General features: G+C 34.8%; 1 protein-coding gene and 1 pseudogene across 3 annotated transcripts in view; both read left to right on the forward strand.

The window, feature by feature from the left end:
• HAT1 (histone acetyltransferase 1) overlaps nt 1–15019 on the forward strand; it is a 132035-nt gene extending 117016 nt beyond the window's left edge. For all 3 annotated transcript variants that reach the window (XM_077154139.1, XM_077154140.1, XM_077154141.1), the window contains 3 exons: nt 2294–2445; nt 5315–5431; nt 14630–15019. In XM_077154139.1, coding sequence (XP_077010254.1) covers nt 2294–2445; nt 5315–5431; nt 14630–14797 — 437 coding nt within the window. In that variant the 3' untranslated portion in view covers nt 14798–15019. The remainder of the gene's footprint in view (nt 1–2293; nt 2446–5314; nt 5432–14629) is intronic.
• Nucleotides 15020–18750: 3731 nt separating this feature from the next.
• LOC143678508 (U6 spliceosomal RNA) lies at nt 18751–18851 on the forward strand (annotated as a pseudogene).
• The last annotated feature ends 5738 nt before the right edge of the window (nt 18852–24589 follow it).

Raw genomic sequence — 24589 nt, forward strand, 5'->3', positions numbered from 1 at the left:
GCCATTTGTATTTCTTCTTCTGATAGATATCTGTTCATGTCTTTTGCCCATTTTTAATTGGGTTGTTTGTCTTTTTGCTGTTGAGTTCAAAAATATCATTATATATTCTAGATATTAAACCATTATCCAAGGGTTTCCAAATATTGTCTTCCATTGCATAGGCTGCCTTTTTACTTTCCTGACAAAATTATTTGATCCACAAAAGTATTTAATTTTGAGGGGATCCCATTTATCTGTTTCTTTTTTTTAATGCTTGTGCTTTCAAGTGTAAGGTCTAAGAAACTGCTTTCTATTTTAAGATTTTAAGATACTTCTCCACATTTTCTTCTAAAATTTTATGGTCTTAGTTCTACTCTGTAGGTCTTTGATCCATTTTGGGTTAATTTCTGTATAGGGCATGAGATGTGGAACCTCTTTCATTCTTTTGCATATGGATATACAGTTCTCCGAACACCATTTATTGAAGAGTTTGCTCTGTCCCAGGTGGGTTGGCTTGACCGCCTTATCAAAGATTAATTGTCCATAGATGAAAAGGTCTATTTCTGAACACTCAGTTGGATTCCATTGGTCAGTATATCTATCTTTATGCCAGTACCATGCTGTTTTAACCGCTGTAGCTTTGTAATATGCTTTAAAGTCAGGTAGTGTGAGATGTCCCTCTTCATTTTTCTTTCTCAAGATATTTTTAGCTATTTGGGGCACCCTGCCCTTCCAAATAAATTTGGTTACTGGTTTTTCTATGTCTGCAAAGTAAGTTTTTGGAATTTTAATTGAATCTAGAAATCAATTTGGGTAGAATTTACATCTTAACTATATTTAGTCTTCCAATCCATGAACATGGTATGTCCCTCCATTTATTTAGGTCTTGCATTATTTCTTTTAGCAGTTTTTTTGTAGTTTTCTGTGTATAAGTCTTTTGTGTCCTTAGTTAAATTTATTCCTAAGTATTTAATTCTTTTGGTTGCTATTGTAGATGGAATTTTTTCTTGATATCCTCCTCAGATTACTCATCACTTGTGTACAGAAACACTACTGATTTGGGGGTGTTGATCTTCTACCCTACCACTTTGCTGTACTCATTTATTAGCTCTAGTAGCTTTGCTGTAGATTTTTGGGGATTTTTGACATATAGTATCACAACAACTGCAAACTGAGAGTTTTACTTCTTCCTTTCCAATTTGAATACATTTTATTTATTTTTCTTGTCTAATTGTTCTGGCTATTTTAATTATTTTTAAGTGTACAATTCAGTGGCATTAATTTCTTCTACAATGTTGTGCTACCATCACCACCTTCCATTACTTGACTAAGGTTATACTGCCAAGAAATGACAACTAGGACTTGTTTTCTTGGTTGTGCAGTATTCTTTCTACTCACTATGCACTGATGCTTTCTTTGGCGCTATTTAGTCTAATATAGATCACATTGCCAAACGTCTTAAAGGGAGGTCTATGGTATTCTGAAGCAATGAAGAAAAAATAAAAATTATTTTTCCATTTTTTTCACTAAATTTAAAAGGTTTATAAGGGGAAGAATTTTTACTTAATTGGGTGAAAGAAATACAGACTATAACAGTTTACTCGATTAAAAATAAGGGAGGTATAAATTGAGTCCTTAGTTATTAGAAAATACTTGCTTTTGGAATTGCTCATCAGAAAACCTGAATCTCATTTATATAGCTACTCTAATTGAAATTTAAATGAAGATGTGATAACATGCTAGTCAAAAATTTAAATTTGAAAGGGGTCACTCTTAATATCACAGATTGCAGAAATGCATTTGCGAAAGGATAGCACCTATAATTTTAGTTGGTAAGAATATTAGTTCTTACTTAGACTTTACAAGTGATCTGTGGGAATATTAGTGAATACTGTACTACCGAAAAAGAAGTCTGGATATACATGGACTACTCTGGTCTCCAGTGTGAAAGATGAGATTGAGGAGGCTATTTAATGAAACTGGATAGCATAAAAGGCCAGATAGTAAATGTTTTAGGCTTTATGGGCCAATGATCTTTGTTGCAACTACTTAGCTTTATTCTTTATAAGCAGTCATAGGCAATGTGTAAATGAATGAATTGTGTTCCAATAAAACTTTATTTATGAACATTGAAAAAATATAATAGTTCTGTTAATTTGGTATATAAAGAATAATCCTTTTTACAATGCAACTTTCTGTATGATTCTTCTTTTAGGAATATTTGCCTTTCTAACCTAGCATGTATATTGAGATTGTAAATGATGAAGAAATTATGTTGAATATGAGAAATATTATTCTGGCTTTATTTCTTTAGCGGAAGATCCATCCAAAAGCTATGTGAAATTAAGAGACTTTGTGCTTGTGAAGCTTTGTCAAGATTTGCCCTGTTTTTCCCGGGAAAAGTTAATGCAAGGATTCAATGATGATATGGCAGTAGAGGCACAACACAAGTTCAAAATAAATAAGGTATTCTTATTCTTCAGAAGAAAAGAGAGATTTAAAATTTGAAGTTAAAAAATATATCTAGCTTAACTAAAATGTAAATGCATTGAGAATAGCATTGAGAATCCTTGTGTTGGAGGCAGTAGTAAAGAATAAGGCAGACTGCTTGGGTTCAAATCTTGCTCCACCACTTACTCTGTGACTTTTTTTTTTTTTTTTTTTTTTTGCCTCTCTGCCTCAATTTTCTCACCTATAGAATGGGAAAAATAATAGAATACATGGATATATTAAGTATAATAAGCAGGACAAAGATGGCTAGTAGTTTATTTTTGCTTTAAAAAAAATGTATGTCTAAATTGGTAAAGTGGTTCTACTGTACCTACCTGAAGAGAGTATTGGTGGGGAGAGGGGTTGGAGTAAAATACATAACTTTCACTTTATATACCGCTATGTGCTTTTTGCTTTTTATTTTAATGTGGTAAATATCTTAAGATAGGGACAGAAAAGTCATACGGGATTTCCAAAGAGGGAGTTTATTACATTTATATAAGCAGATGAATCAGAAAGTATTTAATGGACAGAATGGCATTTGATGTAAGCCTTGAAGAATGGTTAGAATTTGGATTGTTAACGTAGGTGCCATGAAGGGTGTTCAGTAATAAGGACCAGCATTTGATACTATTGAACATCCTCCTTTGGCTTCTGAGACCCTACATTTCCTAGTTTTTCACCCACTACTGTCACCATCTGCTTAGGATTATTTCACTAGCTTCTGTTCTTCTCTATGGCACTTAAATGTAACTCTTCACCAAGGTTCTTTATTCAGTCCTCATTTCCTCTCATTCTACTTGTTCTACTTGGGGAGAGCTCATCTAAATCTCTAATCAGTATTTTCCTCCTAAACTCTAAACCTATATATAACCCAAAAGTTTGCAAATCAGCATCAACAAACAACTCAATATGAAGTGAAACTCTCCATCTTACCCTGTGTTAAAATACTTTAATGGTTTCCTAGCTTTGAGATTAGTCTTTATATTTTAGAAGCAATTTATATCTCCAGACTGTATTAAATTTACATTTATTAATGTGAATTTACTTAATTAGCTCAGCTTTTAAAAGAAAGGGAACATATAATGAAAAGGAACACTTTTTTTTTTTTTAAGGAATTCAGGCTTCTTAGTATTCAAACTCCAGGGCCCCATCACAATTTGGCCCTGCCTACCTCACAGGCTACAACTTCTTACCACTTTTCTACAGCTCTGGCTTTACTGAACCTTTTGCCACACAATTTTCTTACTTCTCTGTCACTGGATATATATACTATTCCCTTTGCCCAGAATACCATGTTCTCCAAGCCCCCCTCCCCTGTACACCTTCACTTAGATAGCATGCATTTTTTTTCAGGCAATTCAAATATCATTCTCCAATCTAACTATACCCTCCCCCTCCCATCCCCATCCCCATCTACCCCCAAAATAAGAAATGAAACAACACAAACAAAAAAAACTAGCAATTACTCCTTTGGCTTCATTGATACTAAAATTTCCTGATACTCCTGATATCTCTTTGGCCATTTTCCCCTGTCCTCTGTCTGTCCTCTTGACTGCCTCTGTCATTGTATTTCAGGGTTCTGACCTTTCTCAGCACTGTGTTTGCTTTCCTTGGGTGCTATTAACCAATCCTCTGGTTTTAATTTTACATATATACTGATATCGCCTAAATCCTTACCCTAGCCTAGAATTTTCTTTTAAGCTTCTGATTTATATGTTCTGCTGCCTCCTACATCTCCCTTACACTCACCTCCACAGCCACTCTTCCCTCTTATATTTCTAGAATCTTTTTCCCTTAGCATTCTTACCTACCCCATTGCATGTCCTAATTATTTTTTGTCTAATTTAGAACCTTACTTCCTTAATTGGTCTCCCTTGCTTTATTTGCTCCCATTTTTATGTAGCTGTAAGAATGTTTTACTTAGAACTCAAATTTCTGTGTCACTCACTCTCCCATTTAAAACCTGTCACCTACTAGATAAAAGTCCAGCTCTTTAAATCAGTATATAAAACTCTCCACTATCTTCCTCCATCCTCACTTTCCTCCTTATTTTGTGTTCCAGCAATGCTAAGCTCCTAATCTGTACAAATAAACACACACACACACAATGCTCTCCCCTCTCCCTTTAAGATTCAGCTAAACAATAAAGTTTATTTTCCCTGGAATCTTCTTCTAACATCTTTCCCATTCTCAGGTTATACTTCCATAATACCCTATGCATATTTCTATCATAAAATTGACCATATCTCAGTAATTCTTTTATTTGCTATATGTAATGTTTTTTACTTGGTATCTTGGTTATTTCCCATGATGCCATTCCGGGGTGATAGCTTCCTTTCATGTTATTTTGAGAGCACTCTAATACAAAATCTTCATGGACCTTTGGATATTACTCAGAACTCCTGACTGAGGTGATGGTAAGCAGGTTCAACTGTAGTAATTTTCAATTTATTACTGTATGAAATACCTGTATTCAAGGATTTTGAATACAAAATATAGTCATCTGAATAATAACCAGATCAAATCTCTGAGTATAGATTTAATTTTATTTTTCCTCCCCTTTTTAGTCTATCCCCTACAGCTCCCACCCCTCCAGGGTATGAGTCCAAAACTACTCACACACTCTGGGTGTGTTTTTGAACACCTAAATATTTTGTATTACTCACTATACTGCTATCTACTTGAGGGCAGGAACCATCTTTTATTGCTTTTTCTCTGGTACTTAGCACAGTTCCTGGTACATGAATAGCACATATTCAATGTATCCTTTGTTCTTATGGGAAAATGTTACTATTGTATAATTTGAAAATGTTCACATTTTTTCTTCTGCTTCATTTATTAGCAACATGCTAGACGGGTTTATGAAATTCTTCGACTATTAGTAACTGACATGAGTGATGCTGAACAATATAAAAGCTATAGACTCGATATTAAAAGAAGACTAATAAGTCCATATAAGGTAGGACTATCAAGAATCTTAAATATTGTATTTTTATCACTGTTTAAAATGGGAAAGAAAGGCCAGCAAATTCCAGTGTATGAGAGTCCAAATCATTTTGCTTAAATTGTCTTTTATGAAATTGAAAGTACTCTTCCAGTTGATTATTAAGAATTCTATCATAATTTTTTAACTTAAGCTATAAATCTATTTTTCATTCATTTAAATACTAATCTTGAGGATAGTCTACCTATATTTAGTTAACTTTTTCTTTCATTTGTGTGCATCTTTTTAAATCTGAATGCCCAGACTCTTCCCCCCAATAAATTATCTTAATATTCTTTCTTATTGCCCTTTTCCCCTTTTTTTTTTTTTACATCTTCCACATTTTCCTCTTTCTCTTTCTTAATTCAAAAATTTTCCCTACTATCTCAGGTTTGGGCTCATCATTTGGCCATTGTTGGGCTGGATATTGCCCATGCCAATTTATATGAATGAGGAGTTTCTATTCTAGCTGCAGCTGGGCAGTGAACTGGTGGGAAAGAATATTTGCTAATTTATTCAAATAATTATTGAGCACATGCCATATGATTATTTATATACCCTGTACTTGTAGGCCTACACAGCACAGTAGCAGGGAACATAAATGATCAAGGCTACTTTGCCATTATAATTCTATTCCTAATTTGTCACTATAATTCTATTCAAATATATCACATTCTGAATATAAACTAATTATTTGCCTATGAATGTAAATCATTTCATCTTGAAACATGTTTCTTCGTACTGTCATTTTATTAAGCAATTTACTGGATGGATTTTCAATCTTATGGATCACCATCTATTATAACAAGTTATAAAAAATTATAATGTTCTCTTCTTACAAAATTTCTCCAAAGTCCCATTTTATTATTTGATGTTTATCAATTCAGAAACAGAAAATAGGTAGAAGTGGTACTTTTCCAAAGGTTTTGATCTTTAAAAGTAATACTTAGTTTGTTGGAGAATTTCTTTATGATGAAATTTGGCAATATAGAAGAAAATAAATAGATGCTATCTTGGCAACTTTTTAAAGCATTAAAACTTTTAATATAGTAAATTATTTATTTATTTAATTATGTCTCAGATATTTATGAAACATTTTATATAAGTAGATGCAGCAAATGATAGGTGATAAATTGTAGTATAAATAGTAGTCATGAAGTTGTACCAAATAATGGGAATCTGTACCTCATAAAAGTATTTTCTATTCTTAAGGAATGATAATGATTTTTAAAAATGTTATTACTAAGTATCCTCATCTGTTCAGCAAGTTCACCTATCTGAAAGACAGCTGAAAACTGGTTATTAAACTCTTACAGGTTCTTAACAGCCAAAATGGATACTACCGTCCTTATACTAAAAGTCATTAACAAATTACAAATCCTTCAGAACCTTTCTTGAACCCTATTTAAATTAATGCACATTCTAGTAAGTTTAGTTATACATTATTCTATCCCACCGAGATAAGAACCCCCCACTTTGGGCTAATATTCAGTTTTGGAAAGCCTAGAAATGAGTTAAAATTTAAATTTAAAAATAATTCCTAAAGGAATAGAAGGAGCAATAAGATTTCCTCGTATATAAGCAAATGATTATGTAATTTATTTTAACTTGATATTCATATTTTTTGTTATATTACTACAGAATTCTCAAATGCAAAATTATGTTTCTATTCAATTAGTATTAAGTGTGGTTTAGAATGTGTTTTGGGTCTTTAAAATATATGCCTGCTGGGGAGAATCTGGGTTATAAAATTTACATTTTTACTTTAATACATTTTATGAAAAGAAATTAAATAATTTGATTGCCACTGAATTATGACCAAGGTATGAAATGATTTATTGATAGCAAAGTCTACAAATCTGTACTACCTTGATTTGAGGGCTTTACGAGTCAGCTTAAATAAACCTAACTCTCCCTCAAAGAAAAAATTGGGGTAGAAGTTGTTAGCACTTGTATCTTACTTAAAAAGTTCTTTATCATTTGTATTGGTTCAAAAAGGGAGAAAATAGTTTATATTAATAAGAATCATAAAAAAAGAAGCATAATTTCCAACTTCATTCCCTTATGATCTGAGAAAGTGTTAAAAAAAAAAATAAGAAGCATAAAAGAAGATTACATCTGTACCACAGAAGCACTTTTCAGGTATTCAAGAAAAGATGTAAATTTGAACAATTTTTCTAAAAAAGAAAAGTTGATGCAGCTGCTTGGTATTGTTTCACAGGTATATTTTAATTAATAATTAATATACAGATACAAAATTTAGAATCCATGGTATGATATCATTGGATGTGGAATCAGAAAATCCAGTTAATTCTACCTTTTACCAATTGTATGACTGTGGACAACTTACTAACATCTGGATTTTGACTTCTATAAAATGGAAATGATATTATTTATTATTTATTATTAGATATTCACAGGATGTATTAAATAATTCCTCTGCTAGCTACAATATATTTCCTGAATACAAGCAACTGTAATAATACTGAGCATGTGCTATTTGCTAGGCACAGTGCTTAGTACGTTACACATTTAATCCACTGTAGTCTTATGAAATAGGTATTATTATGAGGAAACACTGCTTCAAACCTCCAGGTCTTATGGACTTCAAAGCCCATGTTTTTTCCTCCTTACTTTGCCTCCATAGTGAGGAACTGAACAGAAAGAAAATGCCTGACACTGTATATTTTTTAACTGGTGTCTTTTGAAAAGTCTTTGGAATTCATGTTTCAACACCATTATCCTTTTAAAATTCTTAACAAAAAAAACCTTATCTTTGTGCTTCATAGAAGAGAAGAGTTTAGCAAATGGAAATCAAGAAGACTTTAGAGGTGGTGTCATTTTTGAGATTATATTTGTAAACGCTCTTGGAGCTTGTGTAAGCTAGGCAAGAAGAAAGGATTATTTTCTGGAAGTCAGATGTAAATATAAATGAATTATATTGGCATTAATAATATCTTTAATAGTCTGCATTTATTGAACATTATTAATGTTCAATAATCTATGAAAGAATTAAGAAAGAATTTCTTTTTGGTTGTCTTGGAGGGGAGAGAATTACTCTTCAGCCTATAGAATGTCTTTAGAAAGTCCAGTATGGTTGTCAGTCATTCTAGTCTTAACAGGTACTACCTCTCAGTCTTTTATACTCCCAGTGTATGTCACTTGACCTAGATAGAGGTGTTCCTCACATTAGTTTTTTTCCCTAGTTATTTTTCTAATACATCCTTAAAAATTAGTTTGTAATATACACGCACAGATGAATCAGTATAGTTGGGGAATATTAAAGGTTAATAAAATAAATACCTCAAATCAGTCATTTCTTAAATGCTCATGAGGAATTTACATAGTTTTATATATTTTTTTTACATAAAGCTTTTACATGGATTTTTTAGTCCTAGATATAGAGCCCTTAAATTTCATTCATAGGTTTACTGCCAATAAAACTTAGAATAGAGATTAATTCTGACATGCATCTAGAAAAAATTAACAATGAAATAATTGAAGGTGGTAAGGAAAGGGAAGATAAACTGGAGATGTAAGATTTCCTAGAGAGAAATTTTGAAACACCATGATAATTTCAAACAATGTATTTCTGGCACATGATGCATTCTATAAGTTATTTGGAACAGTACTGTTAGTTTAGAAGTATTTCAGAATTTAATATGATTGGAAGCATTTCAAGCAACAGGATAGATTATGAATAAATGTTAGCAATTTAGAAAAATAGCTTAAATTCCTATCACACAAACAGTGGGTTCTCTAGAACGAATACCCAAAGTGTGACAATAGCATCAACTGAAAGCCTGTTTAGAAATTCAGAATCTTAGGCCCCACCCCAGACCTATTGAAACAGAGTCTGCATTTTACAGGGTTCCCGGTGATCTATATGTACATTTAAGTTTGAGAAGAACTGCTTTAGAGAGAATACTTTTATGAATGAAGTTAATTTTTTTTTCCTTTCAGATAGTAACTTCATTTACTTAGCCCCTCTAATTTAGAGCCAGAATCAACCTAACTTTTTTGTAATGCCTGTTTTATATCAATCATCCAATACTTTACCTCATTTTAGAAATGTTTTTGTGTGTATATATATATATGTTCTGTATGGGGGGTGGGGTCACATTTTTTTTTTCCATGTGACTGTCCTGTTATTGCAGCACCATTTGTTGAATTTGGGGGTGGAAATCAAACCCTGGGTCTCCTGCATGGCAGGGAAGAATTCTACCACTGAACTACCCTTGCAACCCCTGTGTAACCATAATTTTGAATTTAATTTTGAGCTTTTAAAGTGGTAATCATGATACGTTTGCTTCATATTCCAAAATTATTTAAGAGTGTGTTGTTGAGCCTCCATGTATTTGTGAATTTTCTGGCGCTCTGCCTATTATTGATTTCCAACTTCATTCCTTTATGATCTGAGAAAGTGTTGTGTATTTCAATCTTTTTAAATTTGTTGAGACTTGTTTTGTGACCCAGCATATGGTCTATCTTTGAGAATGATCCATGAGCACTTGAGAAAAAGGTGTATCCTGCTGTTGTGGGATGTAATGTCCTATAAATGTCTGTTAAGTCTAGCTCATTTATTGTAATATTCAAATTCTCTGTTTCTTTATTGATCCTCTGTGTAGATGTTCTGTCCATTGATGAGAGTGGGGAATTGAAGTCTCCAACTATTATGGTAGATGTGTCTATTTCCCTTTTCAGTAATTGCAGTGTATTCCTCACATATTTTGGGGCATTCTGATTCGGTGCGTAAATATTTATCATTGTTATGTCTTCTTGTTGAATTGTTCCTTTTATTAGTAGATAGTATCCTTCTTTGTCTCTTTTAACTGTTTTACATTTGAAGTCTAATTTGTTGGAAATTAGTATAGCTGCTCCTGCTCTTTTCTGGTTGTTATTTGCATGAAATATCTTTTCCCAACCTTTCACTTTCAACCTATGTTTATCTTTGGGTCTAAGATGTGTTTCCTGTAGACAGCGTATAGAAGGATCCTGTTTTTTAATCCATTCTGCCAGTCTGTGTCTTTTGATTGGGGAGTTCAGTCCATTAACATTTAGTGTTATTACTGTTTGGGTAGTACTTTCCTCTACCATTTTGCCTTTTGTATTTTATATGTCATATCTAATTTTCCTTCTTTCTACACTCTTCTCCACACCTCTCTCGTGTCTTTTCATATCTGTCTCTAGTGCTCCCTATAGTATTTCTTGCAGAGCTGGTCTCTTGGTCACAAATTGTCTCAGTGATTTTTGTCTGAAAATGTTTTAATTTCTCCCTCATTTCTGAAGGACAATTTTGCTGGATATAGAATTCTTGGTTGGCAGTTTTTTTCTTTTAGTAATTTAAATATATCATCCCACCGTCTTCTCGCCTCCATGGTTTCTGCTGAGAAATCTACACATAGTCTTATTGGGTTTCCCTTGTATGTGATGGATTGCTTTTCTCTTGCTGCTTTCAAGATCCTCTCTTTCTGTTTGACCTCTGACATTCTGACTAGTAAGTGTCTTGGAGAAAGTCTATTTGGATCTATTCTCTTTGGGGTGCGCTGCACTTCTTGGATCTGTAATTTTAGGTCTTTCATAAGAGTTGGGAAATTTTCAGTGATAATTTCTTCCATTAGTTTTTCTCCTCCTTTTCCCTTCTCTTCTCCTTCCGGTATACCCACAACACGTATATTTGTGCGCTTCATATTATCATTCAGTTCCCTGAGTCCCTGTCATATTTTTCCATTTTTTTCCCTATAGTTTCTGTATCTTGTTGGATTTCAGATGTTCCGTCCTCCAGTTCACTAATTGTAACCTCTGTCTCTTGAAATCTACCATTGTAGGTTTCCATTGTTTTTTTCATCTCTTCTACTGTATCTTTCATTCCCATAAGTTCTGTGATTTGTTTTTTCAGACTTTCCATTTCTTCTTTTTGTTCATTCCTTGCCTTCTTCATGTCCTCCCTCAATTCATTGGTTTTTGATGAGGTTTTCCATTTCTGTTTGTATATTCAGAATTAGTTGTCTCAGCCCCTGTATCTCATTTGAACTATTGGTTTGTTCCTTTGACTGGGCCATATCTTCAGTTTTCCTGGTGTCATTTGTTATTTTTTGCTGGCGTCTAGACATTTAATTACTTTAATTAGTTTATTCTGGAGATTGCTTTCACTTCTCTTACCTAGGGTTTTCTTCCTAGATGAGTTTGTTGTCTATCTGTTCTTTGACCTTCAGTTCAGCTTTTTCTGGGCCTCTAGCTTAAGTTTTGTTTAACAGAGGGTAATTTTTCAGTTCTTGTTCTCTTGTTTCTTGTCCTGCTTGTAAGGTGCCTTTTCCCTCCCCACCCTTAGGAGGGTCTACATAGGTATTACAGACTCCAGCCGTCTTTTCCCGGACTAAACTGGCCTCCTATCAGGAGGAAGGAGTCACCTGCGTCAGTTTTCCCTGAGGGTGAGACCCAGCAGGTTGAAAGACTTTCCTGTGAAGTCTCTGGGCTCTGTTTTTCTTATCCCGCCCAGTATGTAGTGCTTGTCTGCCTGCGGGTCCCACCAGTAAAAGATGTTGTGGCTCCTTTAACTTTGGAAGGCTCTCCCTGCTGGGGGCACGGTGGAGACAGAGGAGAGGTTGTAGGCTGGTTTTAATGGCTTCAAATTGCCAAGCCCTGGGGTCTGAATTCCTTGAGAGAGGGATTCCACCTAAGTTGGGCTTCACCCCTCCCCTGGGGAAGGCTCAGGCAGGAGATAGCCCTGAAAGCCGTCTGTTTCTGCCTATTCCTGGGGCAGTTGCAGCCTGAGTAGTCCCACTGTTGAATCCAGAGGCAGCCAAGCCTCCGTAGAAACAGCCACAAAAACCTGTTTCGTCCCCTTTCCTCTTTTTCGGTCAGCCCAATAAGCGACCTCCGCCTTTACCAGTTTTGCCTGAACTGGGGGCCTATTTTTAGTAGTCAGAATTTGTTTATTAATGCCACAATTGGTGTTTGGTTGGACTCAGTCCTTGCTACTGTTAGAGTCTCTTTCCTTTCCCTCCGGGAAGCCGCCTGTGCAGCTTGGGGAACTCACAGTTCCGGAGACTCGCAGCCAGTCCAGCTGGTCCAGACTGGGGTATGCTGTGTGTCCAGTCACTATCGTGGCTCCGGGAGCTGTTCTGTACTGTTTCTGGTTAGTTAGTAGTTGTTCTGGAGGACGAACTAAGACGCGCACATTGCTAAGCCGCCATCTTGGCCCCTCCCCCTAGATTCCCCCCAAAATTATTTTAAGGAATATTCATTAGTTCTTAGAATGAGTTTCAGGTATTGTTTTTAGGTGGTGTTCTGGTGTTTGTTGTTTTAACTGTCTTTTGAGAGGCAGGTTAGCATAGGGACTAAGAATAAAGGGTCCCAACTGAATTGTTAGGATTTGAAACTTAGCTCCTCAGCTTACTTGTCCTTGGACAAGTTATTTAACTCCTCTATCCCTTTTTTTCTTCATCTATAAATTGAAGAAAATTTTAGTACCTATCTCACTGAGTTGTTGTTAGGATTATATGAGTTTTAATAGATATGATTTCCAATCTTTAAAGTCAGCTATTTATATGCTCTAATAAGAGCGAATTGATATGACAATATAGAACAGTTAATGCAAAAAGTATGACAGTTTTTTCATTTATCTTCTGAAACTTTTCCAACAGTTTATGTTCAAATTAGTATGTGGTCCACAAATACATTGCTGGGAAACGGAATCTAGCAGTGAGTATAGTAGCAGGAAAAACCAGCTTAGAATTTTTAAATTATAATATGTAGTATTCATAAAATGAATGAATAGTGAAATGAAGACTAATAGTACTTAATATTAGTTATCTTACCAAATCAATAGACCAAGCCCTCAATCTTGAGGTTTGTTCATATGAAACTTATTCCTGCAAAGGATAGGCTAAGCCTACTTAAAATTAGACCTAAGAGTCACCCCCAGAGAACCTCTTTTGTTGGTCAGATGTGGCCTGTCTCTCTCTCAACCAAGATGGCAAGCAAACTTATTACTCTCCCCCCTTCTACATGGGACATGACTCCCAGGGGAGTAGATCTCCCTGGCAATGTGGGACAGAAATCCTAGAAAGAGCTGGGATGCAGCATCAAGGGATTGAGAAAACCTTCTCTACTGAAAGGGGGAAGAAAGAAATGAGACAGAATAAAGTGTCAGTGGCTGAGAGATTTCAGACAGTTGAGAGGTTATCCTGAAGGTTATTCTAACACTTTATATAGATAGCCCCTTTTTAGCTTAAGGTGTATTAGAGAAGCTAGAGGGAAGTGCCTGAAACTGTAGAGCTGTGTTCCAGTAACCATGTTTCTTGAAGATGATTGTATAACGATAGAGCTTTCATAATGTGACTGTGTGATTGTGAAAACCTTGTGTTTGATGCTCCCTTTATCTACAGTATAGACAGATAAGTAAAAAATATGGATTAAAGATAAATAAATAATAGGGGTAACAAATGTTAAAACAAATTGAGTAGATTGAAATACTAGTGATCAATGAAAGGGAGTAGTAAGGAGTATAGAAAAAAATAGGGGAACAAAGGTTAAAATATATTGGGTAGATGGAGATGCTGGTGGTCAATGGGAGGGAGGAGTGAGGGGTATGGTATGTTTTTTCTTTTTTGTTTCTTTTTCTGGAGTGATGCAAACGTTCTGGAAGTGAGCATGGTGATGAATACACTACTATGTGATGATGTTGTGGGCCACTGATTGTACACCATGTATGGAATGTTTGTATATTAAAAGTTTTTGTGTTTGTATGTTGGTTTGGTTTGTCAATTAAAAAATCTATATATTACTTGTCTTTCTTCAGTTAATGTAATTTATTAAAGAAATGTTTAAATGTCTGTACTGGCCAGAGTTCATTATTATGCTTTGGAGAGGGCTGCCAGTCATATATCTATGCCACCAGTTGATGCAATTGCCAGGTCTTCTGGTTAATTCTTTTTAGATGGTCTGCCTTAAGTTTAGTTTTCCTTAAGAAATAAACTGTTGGGGACAAATTGGAACATATTTATACCACTATTATTTTTAACATTAGAGGCTTATGTCAATCAATAGAGGCTTATCTCCAATACTTTACCTTATTTTAGAAATGTAATGTAACTATAATTTGAACTTAATTTTGTATTTGTAAGAATACAAATACACTCTCTTAGTTTAACAATTATGTTTGTTACTTAGAAAAAACAGAGAGATCTTGCCAAGATGAGAAAATGTCTCAGACCAGAAGAATTGACAAACCAAATGAACCAAATAGAAATAAGCATGCAGCATGAACAGCTGGAAGAAAGCTTTCAGGAACTTGTGGAAGATTACCGACGTGTTATTGAACGACTTGCTCAAGAGTAAAGATTCTGCTGCTCTGTACAGGAAGTTTACAAGTTTCTGTACTTTGTGCTGTGAAAATCCCATGATGACTTTAATTTTAATATCTTGTAACATTTTACTTACATTAAAAGTTATCTATCTTTAGTTAAATATTTTCTTTTGGAGAGATTGTATATTTTAAAATACTGTTTAGAGTCTATGAGCATATATTGCATTAAAAAAAAAGATATAACTTCTGAAATACCACTGCAGTTGCTTCCCTTCTTAAACAGTATAATAAATGTTAGATGCAATGTGTTGTGTGATATGATTATTAAATATTATTGATAACCTTTTTGTTTTGTTTAAAACCTTGGTTTTTAAAACTTTTGTTATCATTCCTCCCACACACTGCTTCTAAGATCTGCATTCTGGTACTTTTGAAACACTTCTTTTAATAGGTCTTTCCAGCATTTTTTTATCCTGTAGGCTTTTCCTAAATAAGAAATTTTTGTAGTACAGGTTTGTTTTGTAGAAACTCCTATTAATTGCTTGTTAGGTTTGGATGGGCTAAAACCTAAATGTATGGAATCAAATATTAACTGAAGATAATTTTGATGTTGGCATAAACATGTTATAAATAATGATGTAAGGGTATATACATATGATGGAATATTATGCAGCAGTAAGACATCCTGAACCACATGACAAGATGGATGAACCTTGAGGACATAATGCTGAGTAAAGTAAGCCAGACACAAAAGGATAAATACTGTATGATTCTACTTTTATGACCATGGTAAAGGTAAGATCAGAGGCTTATAATACAGAATATAGGGAACCTAGAGATAACACAGAAGATTGAGATGGGTGAACACTTAGCTAATGAGGTTGAACTTAATTGTAAGCAAATAGAAGTGAAGGCACTTCACTAGTGGGTCTTTAAGTAATATTATCAAATTGAAGGTGAACATGATTGAAAGGGGTTGTATAGACTCATGTGTCCCACTGATTAACACTACAAATATAAGTTCTTGCATGAACTATTGCAAAGTTATGAATCTTGTACAAAGAGTATATAATTTCGGGGTATAGGTGGGAAAATGCTATTGCATGCTACGGGCTATGTTTAACAAGAAAACATCAACAGTACTGCAGCTATACCAGGGGTACATATGGGGAAAGGAACAAGAGTTAGGGGGAAGTTTGGATTTTCTGTTTGCTAAGGGTCTGTTTATTGGCTGGCTTTCTCTTGGGAGCTAGTAAATTATCTAAAATTGATGGACTGTTGACTTTGGATGTTATACATAAGGCCCAGCAGATGGAGGTGGCTGAAAGATGCACTGACTAAGAAGTAGATTGGTGAACGATGTTGTGTACACATATGATCAAACATTGTACTGCTACAAAAAGGAATGAAGATATAAGGCATGGAATGATGTGAATGAACCTGTGGGACATTTGAGGAGGCCAAATAAGCCAGAAACAAAAGAGCAAAAATTTTATGATCTCATTTAGAAAATACTTAGAAAACGGGGGCATGAATTGTAAGCTCTTATAGCAGTCACATTTAGTCTGGAGTGGTAATGTTATTTGTAGATTCTGAGGGGCTGTTTTATATATTTATAACCTGATGTTTAGAGATAAGAACAAAGCCAGTCAGGTCAGGATTAAGGTGATCCAGAATGCAGGGGTAAGGAACACACTGCCAATATTTTAGAACTTCACCCACTCTCTGAGACCAAAGGAAGAAAGGTTTATTTTGTCAAGAACCTAAATTTTCAATAGCACATAATCTAACTCAGCCTGTCTGGATAGATGATTTAAACAATATAAACACAGAGACCCCAGAATAAGAACGAGAGCCTTTAATCCTGTATAGCTTAATATAATGCCTGGCTACATCCCAGAGTATGTTAAGCAGATAATCAAAAAGTATTGGCAAAGTCCCTTGAGGGATGGGAGTAAAAAATATGAACTATTAAACTTTACCATGGGGGAAACCCCAGATACTGTGTCAAACATTAGAGATGCCCAAATCAATAGGCAAAGCCCTAGATCTCGATGCTTACTCTTGTGAAGCTGATGTATGTGGCAGAGAAGCTTAGCCTACATATAGATATGCCTAAAAGTCACCTGTGGAGGACCTCTTGTTGCTCAGTTGTGGCCTCTGTCTCTAAGCCCAACTCTGCAAGTGAAACCATTGCCCTCCCCGCTACGTGGGACATGACAATCCAGAGATGAAGGTCTCCCTGGTGGCGTGGGAGATGACCCCCAGGGATGAGTCTAGCCATGGCACCATGGGTTCAACAATGCCATCGTGACCAAAAGGGGGAAAAGAAGTGTAACAAATAAGGTATCAATGGCTGAGAGAGTTCAAATAGAGTCAAGAGGCTACTCTGGAAGTCATGCTTATGCAGGCTTTAGTCAGACATTGCTACTATCATAACTTGGCAAACTCCAACCAAAACCATTAATGCCAATCCTAAAGAACACCTAGTATGTTACATAAGATTCTACAAAGGTTCCATGTGCTAGCGTAACTTTCCAGAAACCTACAACCTCCAGTTGGGTCCCTGGACCAGATAGGCCTAAAATGCAGAGGGGGCCAGCCTTTCCAGAACATCAAGTAGTTCCATCCCCCTATCCCATATTATCGACAGCCCCTTCCAACATGAAAAAGTTAGGATGCCATAGCTCAAACGCCCCTAAAGAGTGGGAGAAAGATCAAAGGTAATTAATGGAGGCGTTATACAGAGAAAGTCGGGTTTAACAAATGCGTATATGTGCTGAGTCATTATACTGATATTTCTTTTAGTCTTCAGTACCTTAGAGCAGCTAGAAATAAAAACCTAAAGTTGTGGAGTTGTAACCCATACCAAACTCTGAAATCTGTCCTACAACTAATTGTTGCAATGTACTTTGAAATTTATTGCTTTTTTGTATATATGTTATGTTATTTTTCACACAAAAAAAGAGGAGAGTAACAGAGATGATAGGATTTAACAAATGAGTATGACCACTGAATCATATTGATACTTCTTTTGGTCTCCAGTGTCTTGGAGCAGCGAAAAGGAAAATTGAAAAATTGTGAAACTGTAACCCATACCAAACTTTAAAATCTGTTCTATAACTACTTGTTAAACATACTTGGAAACTTACTGCTTTTTTGTATATATGTCATATTTCACAATTAAAAACGTTAAAAAATGATGTAAGATAAACAATATGTTTACAAAAATCCAGTTTACATACCATTTTTGAAATATATCTAGTATAAAATGAGAACTATGTCTACTACAATTTGTTACTGAGGTGCTGAAGTCCAGCAAGGAAAAATGAAAGGAATGCTAAATCGGAGTTCAATATAGTCTTATTCTATTTTCAGTGAAGTAAAGTTAAGTAAACGAATACAAAATCATTACAATGTGGTGATAAACCAGATATTATATAACATCTAAAACAGGATATAAGTTGAATCTTACTATTTGATTTGTTCAATGCTGAGAGCAAATTCCCAATTTGAACTAGCACTGTCTTGTCTTTAGACCAATTTTCCATCAATAAAACTTGCCAATATAGAAGCAAAGTAATTGGTAGCCTGTGGACATAAAGCAGCTGTGACTGACAGCATACCAACCGTGCTAAGCCCTCTTTAAGTGTAGGGTGCTGCAAACACTTCAGACTATCTCGGAAGCTTGTATATAGATAAAGAGAGATTTTACATATATATATGTAAATATATGTATATGTATATATATATATACACACACATACACACACATATACATATACACACATTAAAATTTTATTATAGTTCAAATGAATCAGTTTGCTTAAAATCCTTGAAACTATATGAAAGCAATTTGTTTTCCATCTAAAGTAGCTAATTCCCTTAAAATTTTTATTGAAAATTCACAATTGATAACTAAAGTTAAGCTTTGAGGAAGAATATCAACACAATCTAACAAATTATCTTTAAAAAACTACACGTAATGCTCGCTTTGGCAGCACATATACTAAAATTGGAGTGATAAGATTAACATGGCCCCTGCGCAAGGATGACAAGCAGATTCGTGAAGCATTCCATATTTTTCTCAAACTCCTTATGAAGATAAGTACAAGCTTAAGGTGTTGGAATATTTTTACATTTCCCTTTGTTTCCTCATTCACAACTTAATAAAATTTTTGAATGAAAAAAACAAAACTATATGTAGACTCCATAAAAAGCAACTCCGATATTCAATTCATGGATAAAGGTATAGTTTAGCTTTAATCTTTGGGACATGAAACGCTATGCTTTCGTTTAGGGTTACGAGAGTAAAAGGCTGATATTTAGATCTGTGCCTTGTATGGGGTAATTACATACCAGGATAGCTAAAACAAGACTGTGTATGAGACCCAGCACAGCCACCTCTAGGGCCTAGGGGTCACTTGCAACCCCCCAGCCTTAGCCTTCACCCCATCTATCATCCATATATGTACCTCCTATATTTACCTGTCATTTTCTTTCTTTTTCACAGCCTTCTATGTGTAATATCATGTTGGCTTTCTAACCATCAGTGTTTTCATCTGTAAAATGGGAAGGTTATACTAGAATGATCTTTAGGCTCCCTCTCTGTTCTAAGGTGTGTTTACGCTATCCCCTTCCTTACTCCTGACCCTTGTAGGCTTTTATACTTAGGAACTGTAGGCACCCCCACTTGTCCTGTCAGTTCTCAAGATTTATCTGATCCACTTCAGTCCTTACCTACTAGAGAAGAGCTGGCAGCAAAGCACCCAAATCATGTCAGGGAACAGTTAGAATCACAGACCTTACAGGTTATCTGATTTAATTCCTTAAATTCTTTTTTAAGTGCTTTTTCTTGAAATTAAAAAATCAGTTTAACAATATTAAATACTGATTAATAGGATACCCATAATTCTTTTAAATGGAATTCTTCTTACACTTGTATATTATACCCGAGTATATACATCAAACACAGTTGTATTTAACTTTAACAAACATTTCTACTGTTCAAAACAATACTTCTTAGAGGTACAATATTTCATGTTCCTGTGCCCACATTAAATCGTTTACCTAGGGTTTCTCTCACTGTATAGACAACATTGAAATGGATTAATATCTTTGTGTTAAAATACAAATATATGATCTGAAAATTTATATTGGATTTAACAATTTCAATGGCATGGGATGTTGATTCTGTTGCTGCTGCTTGTTTATAGATATAAAATCTCAGATTTACATCTCTTTTGCTTACTGAGAAGCCTATATGTTTTCCATGTTGTGAAATTTTTGTCTGACATTAACTACCTTTGATTTTTATTTATATTTATATTGGAAACTACGCTCTTATTTTGTAGATTAATAAGAGATCCAGAAGCTAAGTATCTTGTTAAAGGTTACACCATGAGTTAGTGGTAAAGCAAGGACTGTACACTGGACTCCTGACTTAGACACCTCCATCTGTTCTTACATCAAGTAAGCAAGCAACCAAATCTTTAAAAAATGTCAGCCTACTAGGCTCTTCCTAAAAAGGGCTTTTTTCTCACCACCTGGAAATGCCTCATTTGCCTGACCTTTGCCCTAGTCACGAAACAAATACCTCAACTGCCCTCTTTTTTTTTTTTTTGTAAGCTTAGAGAAGCAAGTATTAAGGAAAAGCATATTTGACAGCAATGACTAAAGTTACTGATGCCTTTTGAAGTATTGTGTGCCGGTTTGAAAGTATTATGTACCCAAGAAAAGCCATGTTTTAATTCTGTTCCAATCTTGTGGGAGCAGCCATCTCTTTTAATCCTGATTCCATGTGTGTGGGAACCTTTTGATTAGATCATTTCCACAGAGGTGTGGTGAGACCAACTGTGGGTGTGTCCTTTGATTAGATGGAGATGTGACTCCACCTGAATCTTGATCAGTTTACTGGAATCCTTTAAAAGAAGAAACATTTGAGAGAGAACCAGAAATGACAGAAGAGCCCACCGAGACAGCAGATATAGACACTTGGAGAACAGTTGCTTCAGAGAACAGAGACATGGACGTTTGGAAATGCTTGGAGCCCAGCAGATGTGGCTACAAGATGTTAAGCAAGCCAGAACCTGGAAAGAGCCAGGGGAAGCCAAGACATGAAGGCCAGCCCCAGAGAAGCAAAATGAGGAACACCCGGATGGACAGAAACTTAAGGCAATGGAGCCCAGAAGCAAGGGATGCCAGCCACGTGCCTTCCCAGCTGACAGAGGTGTTCCAGATTCATCAGCCTTTCTTAAGTGAAGGTAACCTCTTACTGGTGCCTTCATTTGGACACTTTCACTTCTTTAGAACTGTAAACTTGTAACTTATTAAAGTTAATTATTAGTTAGTTAATTTATTAAATCCCCCCTTTAAAAAGCCATTCCAGTTCTGGTATATCGCATTCCGGCAACTTGCAAACTAACACATATGGATTGAAATTACTCCATTTTCTCTCAACATTTAATCTACAACTTTTCTATTTTCCCATATTCCTTTACATTTCTATGTAATACACATTTCATTCACCTTGTATTATGAGGCACAGTGCAATTATGTGATGCAATTAATTTACTCATCGACTTGAGAATCTTTAAGTATATATGAGTTTTTGTTTGTTTGTTTGTTTTGTTTTGCATGGACAGGCATCAGGAATCAAACCTGTATATGAGCATTTTTAAAATGCAAAAGGGCATATAATGAAAAATTCCCTGTCCCAATCCTCCAGAAACAATCGCTATTGCTCATATCTTCTGTATCTTTCAGAGATATTATACACATATATGTATATATCTTATATATCACAGAGCATATGATAGCCCATCACTTTATATTGTTCTCTAGCTTGTCTTTCAGTTATATCTTGGAGATTATTAGTGCTACCTTGTTTAGTTTAATGGCTGCATGGTATTCCATTGCATGGCTGTACCATAAGTTATTCCATCAGTCTTTTATTATTTGGATTGTTTCCCGTATTTTCCATCACAAGCCATGCTGTAGCGCATATTCTTATGTGCTATGCATACATGTGTAAATATATGATTAAAGTCCTAGAGACCACTGCTAACCTAATTTCTAAAGTGACCACATTATTTGTAAAAAAATTATTTATGGTTACAGATACTATTGTAATAGTATCTACAGATAATATTGTACCACTATGAAATGAACTATAGGCAAACAGCATACTGGAATACTCTACCTATCTCCTTTCACAGCTAGAAATTTGAATTATCTTAAAGGCACAATGTTTTGAATGCTATTTCCTTCTAGCTATTCTAATACACTAGAAACTAAAAGGAATATCTGTATAATGCATAAGAATAACCTCCAGAATAACCTCAACTCTATTTGAAATCTCTTAGTCACTGAAACTTTGTTTCATTTATTTTCCCCATTTTGGTCAAGAAAGCTTTCTTAATCCCACCATGCAGAGGTAATTACTTTTACCAGTGTCTCTTTTATCTCTCAGGGTTAATTATCAGTATACTAACATCCATGATACACAAATTTATAGAGTATTTGGCATCTTACCCTTTTCAGTTAAATTTAACTCAGAACTTTATCATTACATATTAGGACATCCCAATTCTAAACAGCTATGATATTCCAGTTGGATTTCAATTTATATATTTATAATTTATAAATATAAATGTTAACAACTGTTGAATCTAAGTGAATGTATATTCAGGTGTTAGTATGAATTCAACATTTCTGTATGTTTTTATTTTTCAAGGAAAAAATTGGGAAAAGAATATTTTGTTGCATATTCACAACAAAAACAGAATACTATGATATAGGAACAATCAGTGAATAAGAAAGAGCTTAAACTTTAAAATGATTGCTCTAAAGCAGCAGAAAAACTAGAATATGAAGTTTTTAGGAAATCTCTCAGAATATTAAAGAGAGAGATGGAAAATATGAGATAAAAAGCAGGATCAATGTGATAAACCCAACAGCAAACTAATTTTAGTTTCAGAGGAAAGACAGACAGCAATAAGAAAGAAAGGGAAGATAATTCCCAGAGTTACAGAAATGAATATTCAGATTCAAAAAGGTCACTGAAGGTTGAGCAAAACAAAATCATCATCATCATTACTAATGTTTATTGAGCACTTAAAACCTACTCAGATATTTACATTTACATCAGTTATCTCAATCCTCACAAGAACCCTATGAGGGAGGTGCTGTTACCGTCTAGTGAGACTTAGGGAGGTACTCTTGTCCAAGGTCACACATAAGTGACAGAGCTAGAACTTGAACACAGGTAGAATGACTCATTCAGAATGATTCTTAACCACTAGGCCATTTACCTAAAAAGATTAACTCCTAGGGTAAATTATTGACTTTCAGAACACCAAGGCTAAAATAAAGGTCTGAAATGCTATCAGAGGGGGAAATATGTGTAACCACTGGGGGAGAAGAAAAAAATTCGAATAGCATTAGATTTATCAGCCATACTGCATGCTAAAAGACAATGGAACAGTATCTTCAAAGTTCTGATGGAAAGTTATTTTGCCCAAACTATCAACTGTGAGAGCAAAATAAAGGAGGTCTAACAAATCTAAGGAGCAAGGTTTTAGCAATGTAAAGGTGAAATCCAAGAGTGTGAAAGATTTGTAGTACAAGAAATAGTAAAACTAACTTGATTCCAATAAAATGCAATCTCAGGATGGCAATTGAATAATGTATCTAGGAAAATAATTGGTCCAAATTAGAATGGAAAATTATGAACTACAGGAAAAAAGTCTGTATAAGAAAGTCAGAGTCCAATACAATAAACTATATTAGGTACAACTTTGGTTCCAAGGTGAAAAACAGTTCAAAATAGATGAGTCCGAGGCAGAATGGGAGAGGGGACGATAGGAGGTTACTGTAAGCCTTGTTGTATTCGTATTTTTTTAACTATGCATGTGTTACTTTGATATAAAAACTTCTTTAAATAATATTACTATATTGTTCAGCACCTAAAGTTCCTTATAACTGTCAACTAAAATACAGCTGTAAACCAAGATTTTTAAAATGAAAAATAAAAGTTTACCTGAAACAGACAAGTGTACCCTTAAACAATAAGATTGTACTGAGCCTGACTTCTATCAACAAAGCCAAACGTGCCAAAAGAAAAGGCATGAACAGCATTCTTTAAAAAAAAAAAAAAAAGAAAACTAAAGAGCAGTGCCCAATCCTTGTATTTGGTAACTGATTCTTAAAGGAATCCCAAATTATTGTATACTTCATTCGGCAAAGGACTAATGTGCAGAAAATTTGCTTTGACACTAGATGTACAACCAGAGCTTTGATAATTTGCATGTCATAATTTTGGGGATTTCCATGATCCCTGTGGAAAAATACAATGCAATAAAAGTGAAATGCCATCCCTTATAAATATCTGAAGAGCTATTCTGTTTAAGACACTACCATATGTACCTTTTATGAATGTAAAAAAAAAATGCATATAGATACTTTTTTTTAATCCTCCCATGTTATAATAACATACACACAGCTGGAAAAGGGATGAATCTCCCCTACTACCTTATATTAACATAGAGCCTCCCTTATATTAAAATAGAAAGGGATAGGTTTGGAGGTGGATTAGGTCATCTTTGAGGCCCTTTCCAGTTCTTCAACTATGTTCTCTCTCCTCCATCTTCTTAATAAAAGACCAGTTGGAAAAAATGTGCTTTGGTTCAACTTTCAGTTCACCAGGAAGGTTTTTGAAATGCTTAATTAATAATTTTGGCAGGTGAATCTGTGCGGAAGTCTTGGGCTGTACAAGCTTACTCGCCCGGCTCCCTGAATCCCTCATTGTGAAGGCCGTGGGGGCC

The sequence above is a fragment of the Tamandua tetradactyla genome, chromosome 3, assembly GCF_023851605.1.
Source record: "Tamandua tetradactyla isolate mTamTet1 chromosome 3, mTamTet1.pri, whole genome shotgun sequence".
Classification (NCBI taxonomy): Eukaryota; Metazoa; Chordata; class Mammalia; order Pilosa; family Myrmecophagidae; genus Tamandua; species Tamandua tetradactyla.